Consider the following 19,832-nt stretch of genomic DNA (forward strand, 5'->3'; position numbering starts at 1 on the left):
CATCTGCTTATCTGAGGTTACTAATATTTCTCCTGGCAATCCTGATTCCAGCTTGTGCTTTATCCAGTCCAGCATTTCTCATGATATACTCTGCAAATAAGTTAAATAAGCAGGGTGACAATATGCAGCCTTGACATACTCCTTTCCCTGTTTGGAACCAGTCTGTTGTTCCATGTCCAGTTCTAACTGTTGCTTCTTGACCTGCATACAGATTTCTCAGGAGGCAGGTCAGGTGGTCTGGTATTCCCATCTCTTGAAGAATTTTCCACAGTCTGTTGTGATCCACACAGTCAAAGGCTTTGGCATAGTCAATGAAGCAGAAGTAGATGTTTTTCTGGAACTCTTTTGCTTTTTCGATGATCCAATGGATGTTGGATCATCCAATAGATGTTGATCCAATGGATCCAATGGATTTGACCTCTGCTTCCTCTGCCTTTTCTAAATCCAGCTTGAGCATCTGGAAGTTCATGGTTCACGTACTGTTGAATCCTGGCTTGGAGAATTTTGAGCATTACTTTGCTAGCATGTGAGATGAGTGCAACTGTGTGACAGTTTGAGCATTCTTTGGCATTGCCTTTCTTTGGGATTAAAATGAAAACTGACCTTTTCCAGTCCTGTGGCCACTGCTGAGTTTTCCAACTTTACTGGCATATTGAGTGCAGCACTTTCACAGCTTTCATCATCTTTTAGGATTTGAAATAGCTCAACTGGAATTCCACCACCTCCACTAGCTTTGTTTGTAGTGATGCTTCCTAAGGCCCACTTGACTTCACATTCCAGGATATCTGGCTCTAGGTGAGTGATCACACCATCATGATTATCTGAGTCATGAAGATCTTTTTTGTACAGTTCTTCTGTTTATTTCTGCCACCTCTTCTTAGTATCTTCTGTTTCTGTTAGGTTCATGCCACTAACATATTCACAAGTAAATATTAGTTCTTATACTCTCTCTTTCCTTTCCAGCACTGAAATTCTAGGATTCTAAAATGTTAACAGCAACAAGTCATAGTATCTTAAAGTTTATTACAGCAATTTTAAGACCTGAATAGTAGTAGTAGGTAGAGTCTGGAATTCTTTAAAGAAGATGAAATCAAACACAAGTTTTGAAAGGAGAGTAAGTATTCACTGAATAATATGAGAGGAAGAAATTCAGAGTGGAGGGAAAGCTTACTCTGCTTGGGTCAGAGACCTGGTGTGTACTATGGTCCTAAAATAGTAAACCATCTACAGGGTTTTGTTTTACCATTTTGCTATGTAGGTTAACATATTTTAAATATATAAAATATTCAGTTAGTATACAGTTATTGAGAACCAAACAGTAAGCATTAGAGGAAACAATGAAGTTACAAACTAGAGAACTGTCTAAATAATTAAGAAACTCACTCATATTTTAGAGTACTCTCAATTCTTACTTTTGGTGATATAAAAAATGTCATTTGGAGAAGACATCTTAGCCTGATATAATCTCACAGAAATCTAGTTCTGCAGGTTCACAGAAATAACCTGAAGGAATACAAAGGAGGCATAGAAATTCAATTCAGATTTAGTCATTACTCCTGGGGGTATTACCTTAAGGGCAGATATCATTGTAAACAAGCCATTAAAGACCACTAAAAGAATAATATGAATACAATAATTAGTTATGTTGCAGAGTTCACAAATATCCATCTACAGACAGAGAGGCAGTCCTTAAAAGCCTCTGTTCTAAAACTATATTAATATCGTTTTTTACACAGAGTAAGATAAGGTGATCAAAAAAATGACTTTTCAAACTTAAAGTCAAATTACATTAGGACAAATCTGTGGGAGAAATGAAGTGGAGATATATTCAAGGGAAAAAAACAACTGTGTAGACTATCTAGCAATTTATACTTTAAAAAATGGTTGATGTGATTATTAAATCATTACTATAGTATTTATAGTCTATTAGACACATTTTAAAGACTGAGGCAGCATTTTCATTTAAGAAGGTAAACACAATATTGTCAGAAATGATATATCCTTTGCACCTGTTTAAACTTTTGACGAAAACTTCAAGATATCAATTAAAAAATACACAGAAGAGTAATCAGCTTTCATTTTAGAAAGATCATTGGCAGAAATATGGAAAATAAAGTGGAAAGAGGGAAACTAAGAGGCCATTCAGGAACCTTGTTATAGTCCAGACAAGAAAGTATAAAGGCCCAACCTAGGGAAACAGAGTGGTAAACATAACATAGATCCAAAATATGTGAAGAGGCAAAATCAGTGAAGACACAGAGGAAGAAGGATTCAAGAGATTTTAAGGGAACTTCTCTGAAAGGGTATCTTGAGGAAAATGGAAGAATTCTGATTAACTTTCAGGTTTCTGACTGTGAAGACCAGTTTAAAATAATGAGACCATTTTCTTAAGTAGGTAATATAGCAGGTTAGGGACAAAAGTGAGTTTGGTTTTGGTACATGAATTTGAGATGTTTCTGGGACTGACCACCTGGATGAAGATGCTTATACACCTCTCACAGAAACAGATGTAAAGGGAACAGAAGGTTGCAGGTAGTAGTGGAAGATATGCTGGTTACAGCTATGATCACCCATGGGAGTTGGTAGAAACAGAAAAGGGGCCTAGGATAGATCATGGAAGGAGAAAGATGGTCCTACAAAGTTTGGTGCATGATGTAAAATAATGAATGAATTTCAGTGCCTAAACACAAAACAATGAATGAGTATTTGGGGGCTCGGTGTGGGCTGTCTCAAAACATACCATAACAGCATATTGATTATTTTGAATGAAGTTGCTTGAGAAGCAGCTGATGCAAGAAGGAAACCCTGACCTTCCTGTCTCCCTGAAAAGCAGGAAATAAATCTCTCCTATGAAAGGTGCACTCCTTGCAACTGGAGGTAGAAGGTCACCCTTATCCAACAGAGAGGAAATTCAGAGCCAAGAAGCCTGTGTAAACAAACCTTGTAACTTCTTTTAATTTACTACCCCAAGCCCAAACTCTGTTTAGATTCCTTACTAATTACGTATCCCAAACTTAAGTTTCTTTGTCCTGTCAATTCCTCACAAATTTATTGCCTTTTTTTTTTTTGGTCTGAAAAGTATAAAAGCTGCCTGCTTTGGCCACTTCTTAGGTACCATTTCTATGAGATCTCCATGCGCATGAATTAAAATTTGTTTTCCTTCTGCTAATCTCTCATGTCTACTTTGTTATTAGTCCAGCCATACACCCAACCAGGGTAGAGGGTAAAATTTACCCTTCCCGGAAAAATATTTACAAATCAGAGAAAAAAGAAAGTTGACAGACAGAATGTAGAGTTAAGAGAAGAATCTGTTTCAAAAGAAAGACTACATAGCTTGCTCCAGGTCACACAGACAAGTAAGGAGTGGAGGTGAAATCAGTCAGGAAGACAGAGCTCTTAACTATCATGCTATACTGACATTAATGACACAAAGGATACAGAAGTTAGTAAAGCAAGGTCACAGCAGAGACAGAAAGCAGAGGCTTTGAGAGTATAATTTAAAAGACTGTCTAAGAGATAAGGATGGTAGAGTTTTAGATTGGAGGAAGGAAGTTGAGGAGCTACTCCCCAGTTGTCTCAATATCTTTTTCCAAGACCTATGCCTTAAATATAAAAAGCTCACTTCTCACATTTTGTTTTCCATACTGTTTCTAGGGGAAAGAAGACCTTGTTCATCTTTAAATGAATGAGATTTCATTTGCAGCTAAGCTTAGTTTGGGTGTTAACTCCCTTATCAAAAACTTAACAGAAAGTTTCAGGTTGATGACACTCAAACCTAAAGCCCAAAATTCTTATTGCCAATGTTTTAACCTAAGGAACTTCAAGAACTGGAAAGAATAAATTGGAAGCCAATATACTAACATGGAAGTATTTCCAAGTTCTATCGTAAAAGTAAAGAGATAAAACACTTTATAGAAATCTATAAATAACAATACTTCCTACTTCTGGCATTGACAAACATTTTGGAGTAAAATATTTCAATCTATTAATAGTGATCATTTGTGGGAAATGTGCTTACGGGCATTTTTCCGTGTATCACTACGAATTTTTATACCCTTGAATTAATCAGGAAGAAAAAATTCTGACCATGCTAGAAGCAGATGTTCTGTTCTCTCTGCCTGACTGAGTTCTTTTTAAGAGCCGATCCTATTCTCTGGTGTATACAGCAAACGTTAGGGCTCACTAAGTTTCCACTACAAATGAATGAATTAATCAATGAGCACAACCCTTGATGATCTCACACAGCTGTTCGTTCAGAAAGCCACACACACTCAAATGCACGCGTTTTCCAGTTAACGTGCAAAACAGACATAAAACCGTAATGGAGGTCAGTTAACTCAACGTCCCTCCCTCCCTCAGCCTACACGACTGAAAAAAGTCTCCATTACGACGAAAAGTATCTCGAGGGCACGAAAATGCGGCTTTCTTCAGTATTCCGAGCTAGCACGAACTCATTCTGGCTGGGGGAGAACTCGGCGGCTGGGAAACTGAACTGAAATCGGCATTGGTCCGAGGAGTTGTTCTGGGGGAGGTGAATCCCGCCGGCAAGAGACAGCGGTTAGGGCCGTTACTCACCATTTCTCGGGACGCCAAACTGGGGCTGGCGGAGCACCGAATTGAAGAGCATCTGGGACGGTGGAAAACGCTCAACTGAGGAAAAAGTCGTGGAAATGCCTCCAGATCCAGCGGAAACTGTATCTTGCGCCCCTTAGACCACGACTAGTTATTGCCTCCAACTCCCGCCACTGTAAGCCCCGGTCACCAAACTCCCCGCCAAACTGACGTCACGCCCTCTGATTGGCTCTCGCCGCGGCGTCCGGGCGCGTACGAGTCACTTCCCCCTTCGAAGCCCCGCCTCCTTCTCGCCCAGCCGCGGGAACCTGGCGTTCCAGAGCTCCCTGAGCGCCTGCGCGGGGGGCCGCAGGGGCGCTGGCGAACGGCGGGGAGCCCAGGGCGCATGCGTAACGCAGCTTGACAGCGCGCGGAGGAAAAATCCGCGAGAAGGTGGTGGAAGAAGATGGCGGTGGTGGGGCCGACTTTGCAATCTCTATGAATAGGCTAGTGGAGTAACTGTATGGGTCATGGCGTCAAACTCAACTAAGTCTTTTCTGGCAGATGCCGGCTATGGCGAACAAGAGCTGGATGCTAACTCTGCCCTTATGGAGTTAGACAAAGGTATTTCGAAAGAGCGGGCTGCGCGGGTGAAACGGGTGTGGGGGGAAGTGGCGCCACCCGGTGGTGGTAACCGCGCGAGAAACTGGGAAGGCGCATGCGCGGTGCGTCCTGGGCGGGGGCGGGGGGTGGGCACCTTTGCTTTTGGTGAGCCCAGGGATTTTCTCGGCTTTGGGAGGCTGGCAGAAAGCGGCAGCGTTGCTAGGTTGGCCTTGTACACCTGAAAAAGTAGAGAGTCCCCGCGAAAGGCTCGTTTGGACCACTTGAGGGTACAGCCCCGCGATTTCCCAAACAATTTCTGAAAGTGGTATATTGAAATTAGGAAATTATTTTTCAGTATGTGCAATTAAGACCAGGTCTTCACCAAGACTGCTGCATCTTGCACCGACTTTACAGCGATTCATTTGATTTCTGTAATTCTTACCTGCCGGTTACTAGGCAGGTCAGAAATAGGGCCAAGACATCCGAAAAGCATAGCCCCTTCTCATTCTCTGTTTCCCTGGTAGCTCAGCTGGTAAAGAATCCGCCTCCAATGCAGGAGAACCTGATTCGATTCCTGACTCGGGAAGATCCCGTGGAGGAGGGATAGGCAACCCACGCCAGTATTTTTGGGCTTCGCTTGTGGCTCAGGCTTAGTGTAATTAAAGCACTGTACTTTAAGGGCAGGGTCAGATCAATGGAAAGATTAGAGAATCTGGATTTACTTGGGAACTTGTGTATGATAGATGATTTTCTTACTATATTTCCTATATTTGGTAGTTTTAAAGGGAATATTTGAAGCTCATCGATAAAGTAGTGTTACTTCTTAGAAGCTACAATTAAGTTCTAAAAACACAGTAAGTGAGACATCATATATCCTTATTTTATCCATTAAGATACGTATTTTTTTCACATATTAACATCTCTGAAACTGAGAGTCATCTTAAAAACCGGTAAAATAAAGTCTTGGTTATTATTTAATTGGGCTTTCTTTGTGGCTCAGCTGGTAAAGAATCCACCTGCAATGCGGGAGACCTGGGTTCGATCCCTGGGTTGGGAAGATCCCTTGAAGGCAAAGGCTACCCGTTCCACTATTCTGGCCTGGAGAATTCCCTGGACTCTATAGTCCTTGGAGTCGCAGAGAGTCGGACACGACTGAGCGACTTTCACACACATTCTGCAGATGAGTTCTATTTCCTTACGGCAGTGAAGGGACGGGACAGGCTTGGTGTAGTAGTAGAAGCTTTGGATAGACTTTGAGTGGAATTCTAATTCCGCTAATTTTATGATCATGGACATGTCACTTAACCAAACCTAATCTTGTTTTTTTCCTCTGCAAAATGAGTAAAATACCATTGAGCTGGCAAGATTGTTGTAAATATTAAGTGGTATAATGGTATGAGAAAAGTCCTTATTAGATGCAAAAGAAAAAAAATGCAAAAGAGATTTGCCTTATCTTTTAGATAGGGGTTTGGAAGGCAAGGGCAGGTATTTCTTATTAGAGAACTCAAAGTATTACAATGAATCTTTTGTTTCAATGTACTTAAGTTATTTTTATTGAATGGGTATACAGTTAATTTTTTATTAACTGTAGCCAGTGTGTAGTATATTAAGAACAGGACTAGAGGTTAGAAGGATTTTTAAGTTCACTTGGAGCCACGTCCCAGCCCTCTGACTTGGATACTATGTTAACTTTTCTGAAACTTTAAAAAAAATTTTTTTACCCTGTATACATTTAAAGTGTGTTGGTCCAGATAAGAGTTTCTCAGACTTACAAACAAACAAACTTTTAACTTCTTTTGATCAACATGAAAATGTCATAACACTCCAATGAGATATTCCTTTGGTTGAGTCACAGTAGTGCAAGTCCATCATCCAAGAAAATGATGTTGAGCTTTGCTTTCTCTTCAGAAAATTATAGGGCTTTTTCCTTCTGAAATAGAAAATCATAATATCAGATGTGTTTTTTAAACACTGCCATAACCTTTTCCTCTCCATTCTGTTAATTCCTTCCTTATTCCCCAATAAGAGTTGCGGGTCTACATATCTAATATTTCTACCAATTCTAAGGAGATTTTCTACCACTGTGGTCTGGGTGGACTCATCCCATAATGACCGTAGAGGAGTAGTGTAGAACAGAATTGGGATGGGACTCTGAAGATGAGAAATCTAGAATTGTTTAATACCTAAAAACTTGCAGTTGTGGTAAGAAAAAAATGTAACACAATTTTTCCTTCCCAAAAGTTGAAATAGGAATATTTTAGACCTGTAAGAAGTGTATAGATGGCTATTGAGTGTTTAATTGTAAACCAGGTGTCAGTCCTAGATCATGTTTAATCCTCCCAGCAGTGATGTTATTCCATTCCATAACATCTTACAGAAGAACGCAAATTAACATTTTGACCAACCCAGTATTTTACAGGTAGAAGTTGGTCTGGGGTTGCCTGAATGGATGTATGCTCCACAGATACCAGCGGGGCTACTGCTGTAGTGAAGAGGTGATTGTAATCATCCAGGGACAAGAGAACAGTGGCTTGGGCCAGGGTGGTTACTGTGTGAAGCTGTGTGAAGTGCTGAGATTATGTATGTATTTTGAAGGTAGGACCTACAAGATTGGCTAATGAATTAGTTGAGGATGTGAGAATAAGAGGTCAGGAGAAACTCAGAGGTTTCTTGGTTTTTTTTTGGTCAGAGCTATTGGAAGTATGTATTGTCATTTACTGAGTGGATGATAATCAGATCATTGTGGGACTATTGAATTTGAGCTTTCTCTTAGGCATACAAATGGAGATGTTGGGTAGGCAGTTAGATATACAGATGTGATACTTGAACTCCATTATAAAGAAGTATCTGCAGCATGAGTGTCAAGAAACCCACTTGGGAAATGCTGCCATTTTATAACCTGTTATATGGTTATGACTGTTGCACTTTGTTCTGAGCATTTTGAGCAAGCATGGCAGTAAGGTATTTATTTCTGATCTCTCTAGGAATAAATGGATGCTCTTTTAAAGCTGACTGAAGTCCATTTGTTTAGGATGTAGTTAGTAACACAGGAAAATAATCATTCATATGATAGTCATTAATTCATTTACTAATCACCTGCATTGTGTTAGGCACTTAAACTTGGAGCTGTATTAGTGAACAAAACAGCTTTAAGAACCTCACCTGAGGGAGAGAGGTTCAAGAAGGAGGGGACATGTATACCTATGGCTAATTCATGTTGATGTATAGTAGAAATCAAACCAGTGTTGTAAAGCAGTTATCTTTCAATTAAAAATAAGTTTTTTTAAAAAGACCAAAAAGTGGGCAGTGGCTCAATTTCTGGAAATCTCCTACCCTTACCCCAAGTAGTTGGACTAATCCTCTCACTCATTAGCCTACGAAATTATCCAGCCCGTAAAAACTAACCATGGCCACATTTTAAGACCACAGCACTCGCCCTCTGTAGTGGCCCATGCTGTATCTATGGAGTGTGTTTCTCTTTGAATAAATCCACTTCTTACCTATGGGAAGAAAAAGAAGCTCACCTAAGGAGTCAGATAGGACTAGATCAAATATGGCCTTGTTAGGACAAGAAGTTTGGATTTTATGCAAAGTACATTGAGAAGACATGGAGAGCTTTTAAGCAGAGGACTGACATGGATTGGTTTACGTTTTTGAGGACCAACTTTCACTTCCATGTAGAGGTCTTTTTGCCTTCTGCTTTTTAAAGTTTTAAGCTGATAACTATGCTGCCTGAGCTGTGAAGACAAAGTAAACTGAGTTAACTGTTAAATCAAGTACAACTTATGTGCATTGGACATTTCATAATACAGACCATCATTTCTATAGTACAGGCATTACATCACATAATTTATTGTTAGTGTAACTTTTTCACTAAACATTGTCAATCTAAAGATTTTTAAGTCAGCTGATGAGAAGTGTCCTGATGATTTAGGAAAACCTATGCAAAATCTCCACCCTGGGTGGAAAGGAGACGCTACCTCAGAAGACACAGCTCAGCCTCCCTGCTTTCTGTGAGGTTGGTCTTGGGAGGGGTGAGATCAAAGAGCAGTGGGGAGAGAACAGTTTCCCTTTCCTGTGCCTGGGCAGTGAGAGAGGGGGGCACGCAGGGGCTGGGGTTGCTAGCCGAGGTGCTGGTGAGCTTAGTGCTGCGTGGGAAACTTGATGGTATGTTCAGTGACGAAATTAATAATGGAATAGAAGTATGCTGCAAATCAGGACAACTATCTTGTCTCCCTTATTTTCCCCTTAGATGCTATCACGTCACCTATGTTGTGAAACATCTAAATTCTCAGACTGAAGAAGAGCGCAGGTTGCTTTTACACTGTCCGTGTTGGCACAGATGTAGTTGGCATGATAAATGTGAGGCCTTGCCAGTGTCCCTATATCCCCTTCCAAAGAGGGAGGTCTCTGCAGCCAAGACTGTACCAGGTGACTTAATTCCATGCCGTAAGTGATTCAGAAATGGACATGTGATCCACACTGAGTCAATCAAATTCTTTCTCTTTAGGAATCTATACTACCAGACCAAACTTAGTTTGATAGTGTTGAGATGTGGATCTGGTGGTATTGGCACATGTGTGCTCAGTCATGTCTGATTCTTGGTGACCCTCCTCTGTCCGTGGAATTTTCCAAGCAAGAATAGTGGAGTGGGTTGCCATTTCCTACTCCAAGAGATCTTCCCGACCAAGGGCGAACCCATCTGCTGCATTACAGGTGGATTCTTTTCCATTGAGCCATCTGGGAAGCCTGTGGACCTCTAAGATCATGTATAATAGAATTGAGGTCAGACTGTTAACTCAAAGGCAGATAAAAACAAGCATTATAATGGGCTACTTCTTAAAGCCTGTGATCCCTTGGCCAGCTGTGAGAACTGATCCAAAAATTCAAGACCCTTCTTTGGTTCTTATTGAAATCCACAGATTCATTTTTCTGTGTGGCTAAGAGCTGTTACCATGTAACTTACAAAATAAGTTATTGAATATCCTGAAAGTTGGTGTTCATAACATTAATTTGTATATGATTCTAAATCAGTATTCTTTGTGCATATTGCACAATATTGCATACCTTCTCACCATGTATATTTATAGACAGTTTCTTTTTTTTTTTTTTAATAGTTTCTGAAATTTGGGGGAAGGATGCTTTGTTATTAATGCTTCATCAGTTGAATTGACTATCATATATATCAGTTTTTTATTCTTGCTTTTTAGATATAATTTACTGAGATGTTGCCATGATCGGTTTATTAAACTATGGGTTGTGAGATGGCCTTGGTATTATGTGTGGTGCATGCTTGTGTTTGTATTTCTCCCTTCCTTCATTCATTTTTAGGGAGTAGAGTTTAAGATGTTATGGTTTAAGATGTTAGGGTGTTATGGTTTCATTTTGAATCATCCTTATGCCTTAGCCAAAGCAAATGTGTACAATAAAATGTACTTGCATTGTAGTTTGCATTGGCAGTGTTCTTTGTAGTGGATGTTAGTCATGTTGGTGGCCCCTTAGTGTCTTACGAACGTTCTCCTGTGCCTGAGGAGTGGCCCACATCACAAGCCTGTCTCATTGAGGTGGAAGCAGAAACTCACTTTCCTAGTTTCCCTTTCAAGAGCGCAGGATGTGAACTAGGCTTTGCCAACCAAACTTCCTCCAGGCTCTGTGATTTAGCTTAGAGATGCAGGAAGGCAGAGTTGAAAGTACACTGGCAGTCTCCTGCCCCGGCAGCAGCGATGGCTACAACGTTCCTAGATGACAGGAGTGCTAATTCTAGCATCTGGTGCTTCCCAGCAACAATAGTTTTCATCATCTAATCAGTTTGGCAGGGTGGAGTTAAGTATTCTTAAGAGTTTAGCCTTGAAACTGTTTATTACTTTAATAAATGCTCGGTAAAAACTCACTTCCTGCCTAATCAGAGTTAGCTTCTGTTGCTTGCAGCTAAGAACTCTGACTGAAAAAAAAAAAGAACTCTGACTGATACAGGGTACCTAGAAATGTGTGCTGTTTTAAAAACTTGATTGATTAATAAACATATTTCTCTTCACTTCCTTGGAATTTGTCATCCTTCAGAAGTATACCATTCTGAAATCCCATTTGAATCTCTTCTTTACTTTTAACCTTTATCCTCTAGTTGCTTCCTGGAAATGCATTTTAGCATAATAATTAGGACCAGATTGCTAGGATTTGAATTCCATCTCTACCATATATTAGCTGTTTTTCTTAAGCACGTTGCTTACCTATTCTTTACCTGTGTATTTTTAAAATGGGAATTACTGAATAATATCTAACTTCTGTTAGTATAGTGAGAGTTTAATACATGTAAAATGCTGATTAGGGTGTCTGACACAGAATGAGCACTTAACATGCATCGTCATCATCTTCATGATTAACTGCTGTTTTAATAGTTTTGTTTTTTCATGCAGACCTCAGAAAACTCATCTCTCTACTTCCCTTACATTTCAGTCCCTTGGCATTTTATCCAGCTTAGATTTCCTGGTCCTTCATTTTGTTAACTTCTTACCAGTACTTTAAATTTTCATCCAAGGTTCTATTCTAGTCATGTGTGCCCAAAGGCAGCCAAAAATTGCTGGAGAAAGTCATACGACTGGGTATGTTTGTTGGCTGTTATCAGAAATGATACAAACCCTAACTGGTCTTCAACACAGACCTGCAATACTACAATGTTTCTTTAGTCACGACTCTCTCACCTTCTTCAATGACATTTCAGATCGTGTAAGTTTTCAGAAAAAGCCCACATCCTGGGTTTTATATGAAATCTTATTTCATTTTTTAAGATTTGACAGTGCATTCAAAACCTTTAAAAAAACATTGTATCATAAAATTATTCTGAGGGCCAGATTCAGGGGCCTACCATTAATAGTTTTAAGTCAAATAAGATAAATGGCAAAGGCTAGCTTGAGAATCTGCTTGTCTTTCTTCTCAAAGCAGCCTCACCCCACCCTGGAGATTTGCTAGCTCTGGGGAGGAACCCTAGCATAGACATTTTTGAAAATTTTCACAAATGTTTCTGATGCAGAACCAGAACTGATAAACCACTGGTTTAGCAAAATGTTCTGCACATTTTAAGTGAGAAATAGGAGAAATTTCACTGCTGCCAAATGAATTTTGACTGAGTAAGCAGTTTACAGACAACTTGCTTTAGTTCTTCCTAGTCTCCCTGTGTGTGTGACTAAGTTAAGCACTGTTTATCTCCAGGCACTGGAAGGGAAGAGAACTGTTTCTTTGGTGGGAGAATAAAAGGTAAAATGCAGTAAAAGGCAGTCATATCCCTCCACAGTGGCTCTTCACAAGAGCATTCTTATGATCAAACTTAGGTCTTTTGATGAGGGCATTTCCCCCTCAGATTTGTTGAAGCTAGCGTCAGAAGTAAAGTGAACAACCTCTCTTAAACCCCTCTAAGAGTAAGATCTGATTGTGCTGAGCCCCTATTTTCAGGTGCTTGGCTTCTACTGAAGTTAAAATTGGCCTGGAGCAAGCAAGCTGGATACTATACTGTCCCAGGCTAGGAATGATCTAGGGAGAGCAGTGAGCGGCTCAGAAGAGAGGTCTTTGCTCCCTTCTCCAGGGTTGGAACCTGGGTAGCCTGGATGGAAAACAGAAATCCTGACCACTAAACTGCCAGAGACTGGAGGCTAGAAACAAAATGGCCTTGGCTCTTTCCCCAGTTTGAAATCAAGAGTGTTTTCAGGAAGCAAAAACCATGAAAACAGGTAAAAGTTTTTATGAGAGACACAGCATAACATGTAGGGGAGCACACAGAAACAGTTTTAAGACCAAAGCAAGGCAGAATTACATACCCTGAGCTAAAGGGTTTGGGTGTCCTGTCTGATGAGAAGGAGCACAGTAAATCAGAAACTAGGCAGAGATACACACCAGGAGAGGAGCACAGACATCCTGAATGAGGAGCGCAGAAAGAATGTTGTTTAAATCACTTAAATAGGACAGTCCTTCTGGGTCTTTGTTTGCATTTGGCCAATTATCTTGTTTCTTTCTTTACGCCTGACTGGTCCTAGGACCCTCCCCAAGATGGGTGCGCAACTTTTTGTTACGATGGATCCCACTGCACAGGCTTATGGGTGCACATCCACACTTACTGTGGCTGGGGGTGGGGGGGCTTCCCTTTTTGACCCCCACGAAGCCTTCCTGTGCCTGTATAGACAGGGAAGTCTTCCCTGACCTCAGGAATGGGGGCCTTATCTCTCTACTTAAGCAGAGCTCAGCTTTTGCCACTAGCTTTGTCCTTGGGGTGTCTGGATGAGAAGAAAGCTTCAATTTTATTCCACTTAACAAACACCAGCTGTCCGGCCCAGGGGTTCATCTATCTCCTACCACAGGAATATTGCCATGTCATAGGCCTTAATGCACTTCTTAACCTCAGATATGCAGATGCCACCACCCTTATGGCAGAAAGTGAAGAAGAACTAAAGAGCCTCTTGATGAAAGTGAAAGAGGAGAGTGAAAAAGTTGGCTTACAGCTCAACATTCAGAAAAAAAGATCATGGCATCTGGTCCCGTCACTTCATGGCAAATAGATGGGGAAACAGTGGCTGACTTTACTTTTTGGGGCTCCAAAATCACTGCAGATGGTGATTGCAGCCATGAAATTAAAAGATGCTTACTCCTTGGCAGGAGAGTTACGACCAACCTAGACAGCATATTAAAAAGCAGAGACATTACTTTGTCAACAAAGGTCCGTCTAGTCAAGGCTATGGTTTTTCCAGTAGTCATGTATGGATGTGAGAGTTGGACTATAAAGAAAGCTGAGCGCCGAAGAATTGATGCTTCTGAACTGTGGTGTTGGAGAAGACTCCTGAGAGTCCCTTGAACTGCAAGGAGGTCCAACTAGTCTATCCTAAAGGAGATCAGTCCTGGGTGTTCATTGGAAGGGCTGACGTTGAAGCTGAAACTCCAATAATTTGGCCACCTGATGCGAAGAACTGACTCATTTGAAAAGACCCTGATGCTGGGAAAGATTGAGGGCAGGAGGAGAAGGGGACGACAGAGGATGAGATGGTTGGATGGCATCACTGACTCAATGGACATGAGTTTGGGTTAACTCCAGGAGTTGGTGATGGACAGGGAGGCCTGGCGTGCTACGGTTCATGGGGTCGCAAAGAGTCGGACACGACTGAGTGACTGAACTGAACTGAATGCGCTTCTCTCTTCCCTTGCACCCTACCTTCTCATTTCCTCTCTCGTAAGACTCTCATATCAGAAAATAAGCAAGACATTTACTGTTCTTTAGCTCATGTACCCAAGGCTCTGTTAGAGGAATATATGTCTATCTTAAATAAAAATTGACCGCACTAGAGAAATCAGAATATTTATCTGGCAGATGCAAAATTATCTTTGGTACATTTTGAATCAGTTTAAATAGATTTGTCTGAGATTCTGTTTTAAAGGGAAGGTAAAGTGGATCATATTGGCTATTGAGGAGACTCATTGTACCTGGGCTACTTGCTTCTTTCCCTTTTTCATCCGAACTAAGTCAGGAAGCAACAGTTAGAACTGGACACGGAACAGACTGGTTCCAAATAGGAAAAGGAGTACATCAAGGCTGTATATTGTCACCCTGCTTATTTAACTTATATTCAGAGTACATCATGAGAAACGCTGGGCTGGAAGAAGCACAAGCTGGAATCAAGATTGCCAGGAGAAATAGCAATAACCTCAGATATGCAGATGACACCACCCTTATGGCAGAAAGTGAAGAGGAACTGAAGAGCCTCTTGATGAAAGCGAAAGAGGAGAGTGAAAAAGTTGGCTTAAAGCTCAACATTCAGAAAACTAAGATCATGGCATCTGGTCCCATCACCTCATGGGAAATAGATGGGGAAACAGTGGAAACAGTGGCTGACTTTATTTTTTCTGGGCTCCAAAATCACTGCAGATGGTGACTGCAGCCATGAAATTAAAAGACGCTTACTCCTTGGAAGGAAAGTTATGACCAACCTATTAGCATATTAAAAAGCAGAGACATTACTTTGCCAACAAAGGTCCGTCTGGTCAAGGCTATGGTTTTTCCAGTGGTCATGTATGGATGTGAGAGTTGGACCATAAAGAAAGCTGAGTGCCAAAGAATTGATGCTTCTGAACTGTGGTTGGAGAAGACTCTTGAGAGTCCCTTGGACTTCAAGGAGATCCAACCAGTCCATCCTAAAGGAGATCAGTCCTGGGTGTTCATTGGAAGGACTGATGCTGAAGCTGAAACTCCAGTACTTTGGCCACCTCATGCGAAGAGTTGATTCATTGGAGAAGACCCTGATGCTGGGAGGGATTGGGGGCAGGAGGAGAAGGGGGTGACAGAGGATGAGATGGCTGGATGGCATCACCGATTCGATGGACATGTGTTTGAGTAAACTCCAGGAGTTGGTGATGGACAGGGAGGCCTGGCATGCTGCGGTTCATGGGGTCACAAAGAGTCGGACATGACTGAGCGACTGAACTGAACTGAACTGGAAAAACCATACTTTTGACTAGACGGACTTTTGTTGGCAAAGTAATGTCTCTGCTTTTTAATATGCTATCTAGGTTGGTCATAACTTTCCTTCCAAGGAGTAAGCGTCTTTTAATTTCATGGCTGCAGTCACCATCTGCAGTGATTTTGGAGCCCCCAAAAATAAAGTCTGACACTGCTTCCACTGTTTCCCCATCTATTTCCCATGAAGTGATGGGACCAGATGCCATGATCTTAGTTTTCTGAATGTTGAGCTTTAAGCCAATTTTTTCACTCTCCTCTTTCACTTTCATCAAGAGACTCTTTAGTTCCTCTTCACTTTCTGCCATAAGGGTGGTGTCATCTGCATATTTGAGGTTATTGATATTTCTCCCTGTAATTTATTACAGAGAGAACTTTGTTATCATGTGCATCACTCACCTACTGAGAGAGAGGGAAGGAAGCAAACCCAGCTACTCTAGGTTCTCCCAGCGTCCGTTCCCCCAGCATGTGTACGTAAGCACACATCTCTCCCTTCTCTGCGCCTTCACCTCCATCCTGAGGCTTGCCTTTCTTTCCCTCACCTTCCCTTGTGTCCTTGACCGCCTTTTCAAGGCTTCAGGAGCCATTGCTAGTCACCTAGAAGGTCTCTGCTGGTACTTGGTACATTTAATGGGAAGAAGACTCCCAAGAGCTCCTAATGGCAGTTCTTGTGTGTATGGAAGTTGGTGAGTGAGGTGTGTAGGGAGAGAGGAGCAGGCAAAGAAGGGATATGTTCTGAATATCTCAATTAGAAATTAATTTTGAATTAATTTTCCCTTAGGAACTTTTATGATAAGCAGCCATTAGATTACAGAGTACTTTAAGTACTAATAGTGCTATTTGTTTTCCTATGAGGAAATATGTCCCAGGTACCAGATAACTAACCTGAGTGTGCCTGCAGAACTGAACTCCTTAGTAAGCTGTAGAATTTGCACGTGCACATGCCCTTTGTGAAAGTCTTCCGCGTTGAGACATAGTGGCACCCAGGAGAGAGCCCTCTGTCCACTGGGAATCAGCCGCCAGTGTGCGAGCTGTGAGCTGAGTTTTAGTCCGTGTCTCACTGAGGACTGTGGCCTGGAGACAGCTTTCCAGAAAGCTCTGAGAAATCGCTCTGAAGAGGTAGGGGGAGAGGTCCGTGTATCATGCCGTTTTGACTAAGGAGTATGTGCAAGCCAGCAGATGTCTCGGTACGTTACTGACATCTCAAGGAATGCACATCTCGGTTAATGACTTCAGTGCTTTTCTAAGTGTGGGAAAATGCAGGTCTTCAGGTTCCTAAATTTTTTTCCCCCTGAAATATAACTGCCTAAGGGCATGTTTGACCTGTTTTCCTTAAAACACAGAGTGCTTCATCTAGTTCTTTAAACTGAATTCCTTACAGGGTGTACTTTAGGTAAGTGACTCATTCCTCATAGGACTGAATGGCGAGCGACATTCCTTGTTTTAACCCCAGACATTTCCTTTGTCATTTTTTAAACAATGAACAGACTTTACTGAACAGAGGTATTCTTGGGCACTTATTCTTGTGCAGATATAATCAGCATTTTATAAGTGGCAAAATAATAGAAGAATTATTTGAAGGTGATACTGTTAATTTCATATCAGGATATTCATTCTTAATGAATTTTTTAAGGATTGAACATGAACTGTTTGTTGGATTTTTGAAAAATCAAATTCGTTGAGGGAATTCCCTGGTGGTCCAGCATTTAGGGCTCTCCGGTTTCACTGTTGAGGGCCTGGGTTCAATCTCTGGTCTGGAAATTAAGATCCCATAAGCAGCGCAGCCAAAAAAAAAAAATAAAAAAAAGGACTCATTCATTGAGGCGTAATTTGTGTGTAATAAAGTTCACCAAATGTATATAGTCATGAAACCACTACCTGGAATATTTTACCCCCAGAACGTCCTTGTGCCCCTTTGTGGTCAGTCTTTCTTTAGCTTTCGGCAACCATTCTCTACCTTCTGTCTTCATAGTTTTGCCTTTTCCAGAATGTCATATAATACAGTAGTCTTTTGGGTCTGACTTCTTTCATTTAGCATGATGATTTTGAGATCTGCCCATGTTGTCGCATCAGTAATGGGTTCCTTTTTTTTTTTTTGCTGCTGTTGTTGTTGGGTCACTAAGTTGTGTCTGACTCTTCCTGACCCCATGGACTATAGCACCCCAGGCTTCCATAAACTCCACTATCTCCCGGAGCTTGCTCAGACTCGTGTCCTTTGAGTCAGTGATGCCATCCAACCTTCTCATCCTCTGTTGTCCCCTTCTCCTCCTGCCCTCAATCTTTCCCAGCATCAGGGTCTTTTCCAGTGAGTCGGCTCTTCGCATCAGGTGACCAAAGTATTAGAGCTTCAGCTTCAGCATCAGTCCTTCCAATGAATATTCAGGGTTGATTTCCTTTAGGATGGACTGGTTTGATCTTGCTGTCCAAGGAACTCTCAAGAGTCCTCTCCAGCACCACAATTCGAAATTGTCAATTCTTCAGTGTTCAGCCTTCTTTATGGTCCAGTTCTCACATCTGTACACGACTGCTAGAAAAACCATAGCTTTGACTAGTTGGACCTTTGTTGGCAAAGTGATGTCTCTGCTTTTTAATATACTGTCTAGGTTTGTCATAGGTTTTCTTCCAAGGAGCAAACATCTTTTAATTTCATGGCTGCAGTCACTGTCCACAGAGATTTTGGAGCCCAAGAAAACGAAGTCTGTTACTGTTTCCATTTTTTCCCCCATCTATTTGCCATGAAGTGATGGGACCGGATGCTATTATCTTAGTTTCTTGAATGCTGAATAGGAGACTATTGTATGGAGATACCACAGTTTGTTTATTCATTCACCAGTTGATGGACTGGGAATTTTTTGCCTTTCTAGTGGATGTGTAGTGGTATCTTACTGTTGTTTTTAATTTATAGTTCCTGGATGACTGATAATGATGAGCATCTGTTCATGTGCTTATATTTGCCATCGTATTTCCTTTTTAGTGAAATTTCTCTTCACATCTTGCCCATTTAAAAAACTAAGCTTTCTAGAGATGTAAGAACTATGGATGAAGTCCTTTATCAAATACATGTTCTATAAATATTTCTTCCAGTATGTGGCTTGTTTTTTTATTCTCAGAACAGTATATTTTGAAGAGCGTAAGTTTTAAATTTTTTGTGAAGTTTTAACTTATCATTTTTTAATCTTTTAGTCTAAAAAGCCCACTTTTTGTGTTTTATCTAAGAATTATTTGCATCATACAAGCATACAAGCATAAGATTTCTTTTTGTCTATATGCTTAATAATTTTAGCTCTTACTCTTAGGTCTGTGGTTCATTTTGAATTAATTTTTGTATATGGTGCAAATTAAGGATTGAGTTTCTTTTTTTCTTCTTTTAAATTTCTCTTCTGATTTCATCTTTTACACTTTTAATTCTTTCAATGATTCATCTTATTGGGTTTTTTAAATAACTGTGTTGCTTAATTTCTAGTATATTTGAAAATTTTAAAATATTTTTCTCTTACTGATTTTTAATTTAATTCCATTATGTTGTAATGGAGGACATACATAATATGATTTCAGTCCTTTCATATTTGTTGAGATTTACTTGTGGCCCCAAATATTCTATCAATTCAACCTTTTAAAGAAGAAAAAAAAAAACACAAAAGTTTCTCTTTATATCTTAAGGTGGCACTTTCCAAAATTACTATTTCATGTGTCATTTTTATTTTTGAAAGCATAACGAGTTACTGTTGTACTTTATCTAATTGTTAAGAATGATTGTAATTTTACCGTGTAAATAATTTTAGTCTGTAATACTGTGTTGGTAGTTGCTGTTTTTGCCTTACTATTAGTCAAAAATTTCTAATCTGTTCTTCCCTTTTAATGGTTTCCATAGGTCTAAGATCTGGCAAACTTGGTGAACAGTGTGAAGCAGTTGTCCGCTTTCCCAGGCTCTTTCAGAAATATCCATTCCCCATTCTCATCAATTCTGCATTCCTAAAGTTAGCTGATGTTTTCAGAGTTGGGTAAGTCTTTTTAAGCCCTTGGTGTCCTAAAGCACTTTGTTCATATTTCTTTGTTTTATATTGTAGTCTGTATTCTTTTTGCCTTTTAGGACTTCCACATGATGGTTTTTTGTTTTTGTTTTTTTACTGTTTTAGTGGATGCATGTGGAAATTCACAACAAATTTTGGTGTGAAATTTAATGGCATTT

The 19,832-nt window shown here is 40.5% G+C and overlaps 2 protein-coding genes across 5 annotated transcripts in view; one reads left to right on the forward strand and one right to left on the reverse strand.

The window, feature by feature from the left end:
• DTL (denticleless E3 ubiquitin protein ligase homolog) overlaps positions 1-4,758 on the reverse strand; it is a 48,964-nt gene extending 44,206 nt beyond the window's left edge. Inside the window, exon 1 of the mRNA XM_061161001.1 lies at positions 4,576-4,758. Coding sequence (XP_061016984.1) covers positions 4,576-4,627 — 52 coding nt within the window. The 5' untranslated portion in view covers positions 4,628-4,758. The remainder of the gene's footprint in view (positions 1-4,575) is intronic.
• A 120-nt stretch (positions 4,759-4,878) lies between these two features.
• The window catches only part of INTS7 (integrator complex subunit 7), an 86,241-nt gene continuing 71,287 nt past the window's right edge, over positions 4,879-19,832 (forward strand). Inside the window, exons 1-3 of one of the 4 annotated variants that reach the window (XM_061161004.1) lie at positions 5,036-5,175; positions 16,012-16,113; positions 19,515-19,644. In XM_061161004.1, the coding sequence (XP_061016987.1) occupies positions 16,110-16,113; positions 19,515-19,644 (134 nt within the window). In that variant the 5' untranslated portion in view covers positions 5,036-5,175; positions 16,012-16,109. Of the gene's footprint in view, positions 5,176-16,011; positions 16,114-19,514; positions 19,645-19,832 lie in introns of all 4 variants that reach the window. The other 3 variants (XM_061161006.1, XM_061161008.1, XM_061161003.1) reach the window with 3 other exon arrangements.

This window comes from Dama dama, chromosome 14 (genome assembly GCF_033118175.1).
Source record: "Dama dama isolate Ldn47 chromosome 14, ASM3311817v1, whole genome shotgun sequence".
NCBI classification, from domain to species: Eukaryota; Metazoa; Chordata; class Mammalia; order Artiodactyla; family Cervidae; genus Dama; species Dama dama.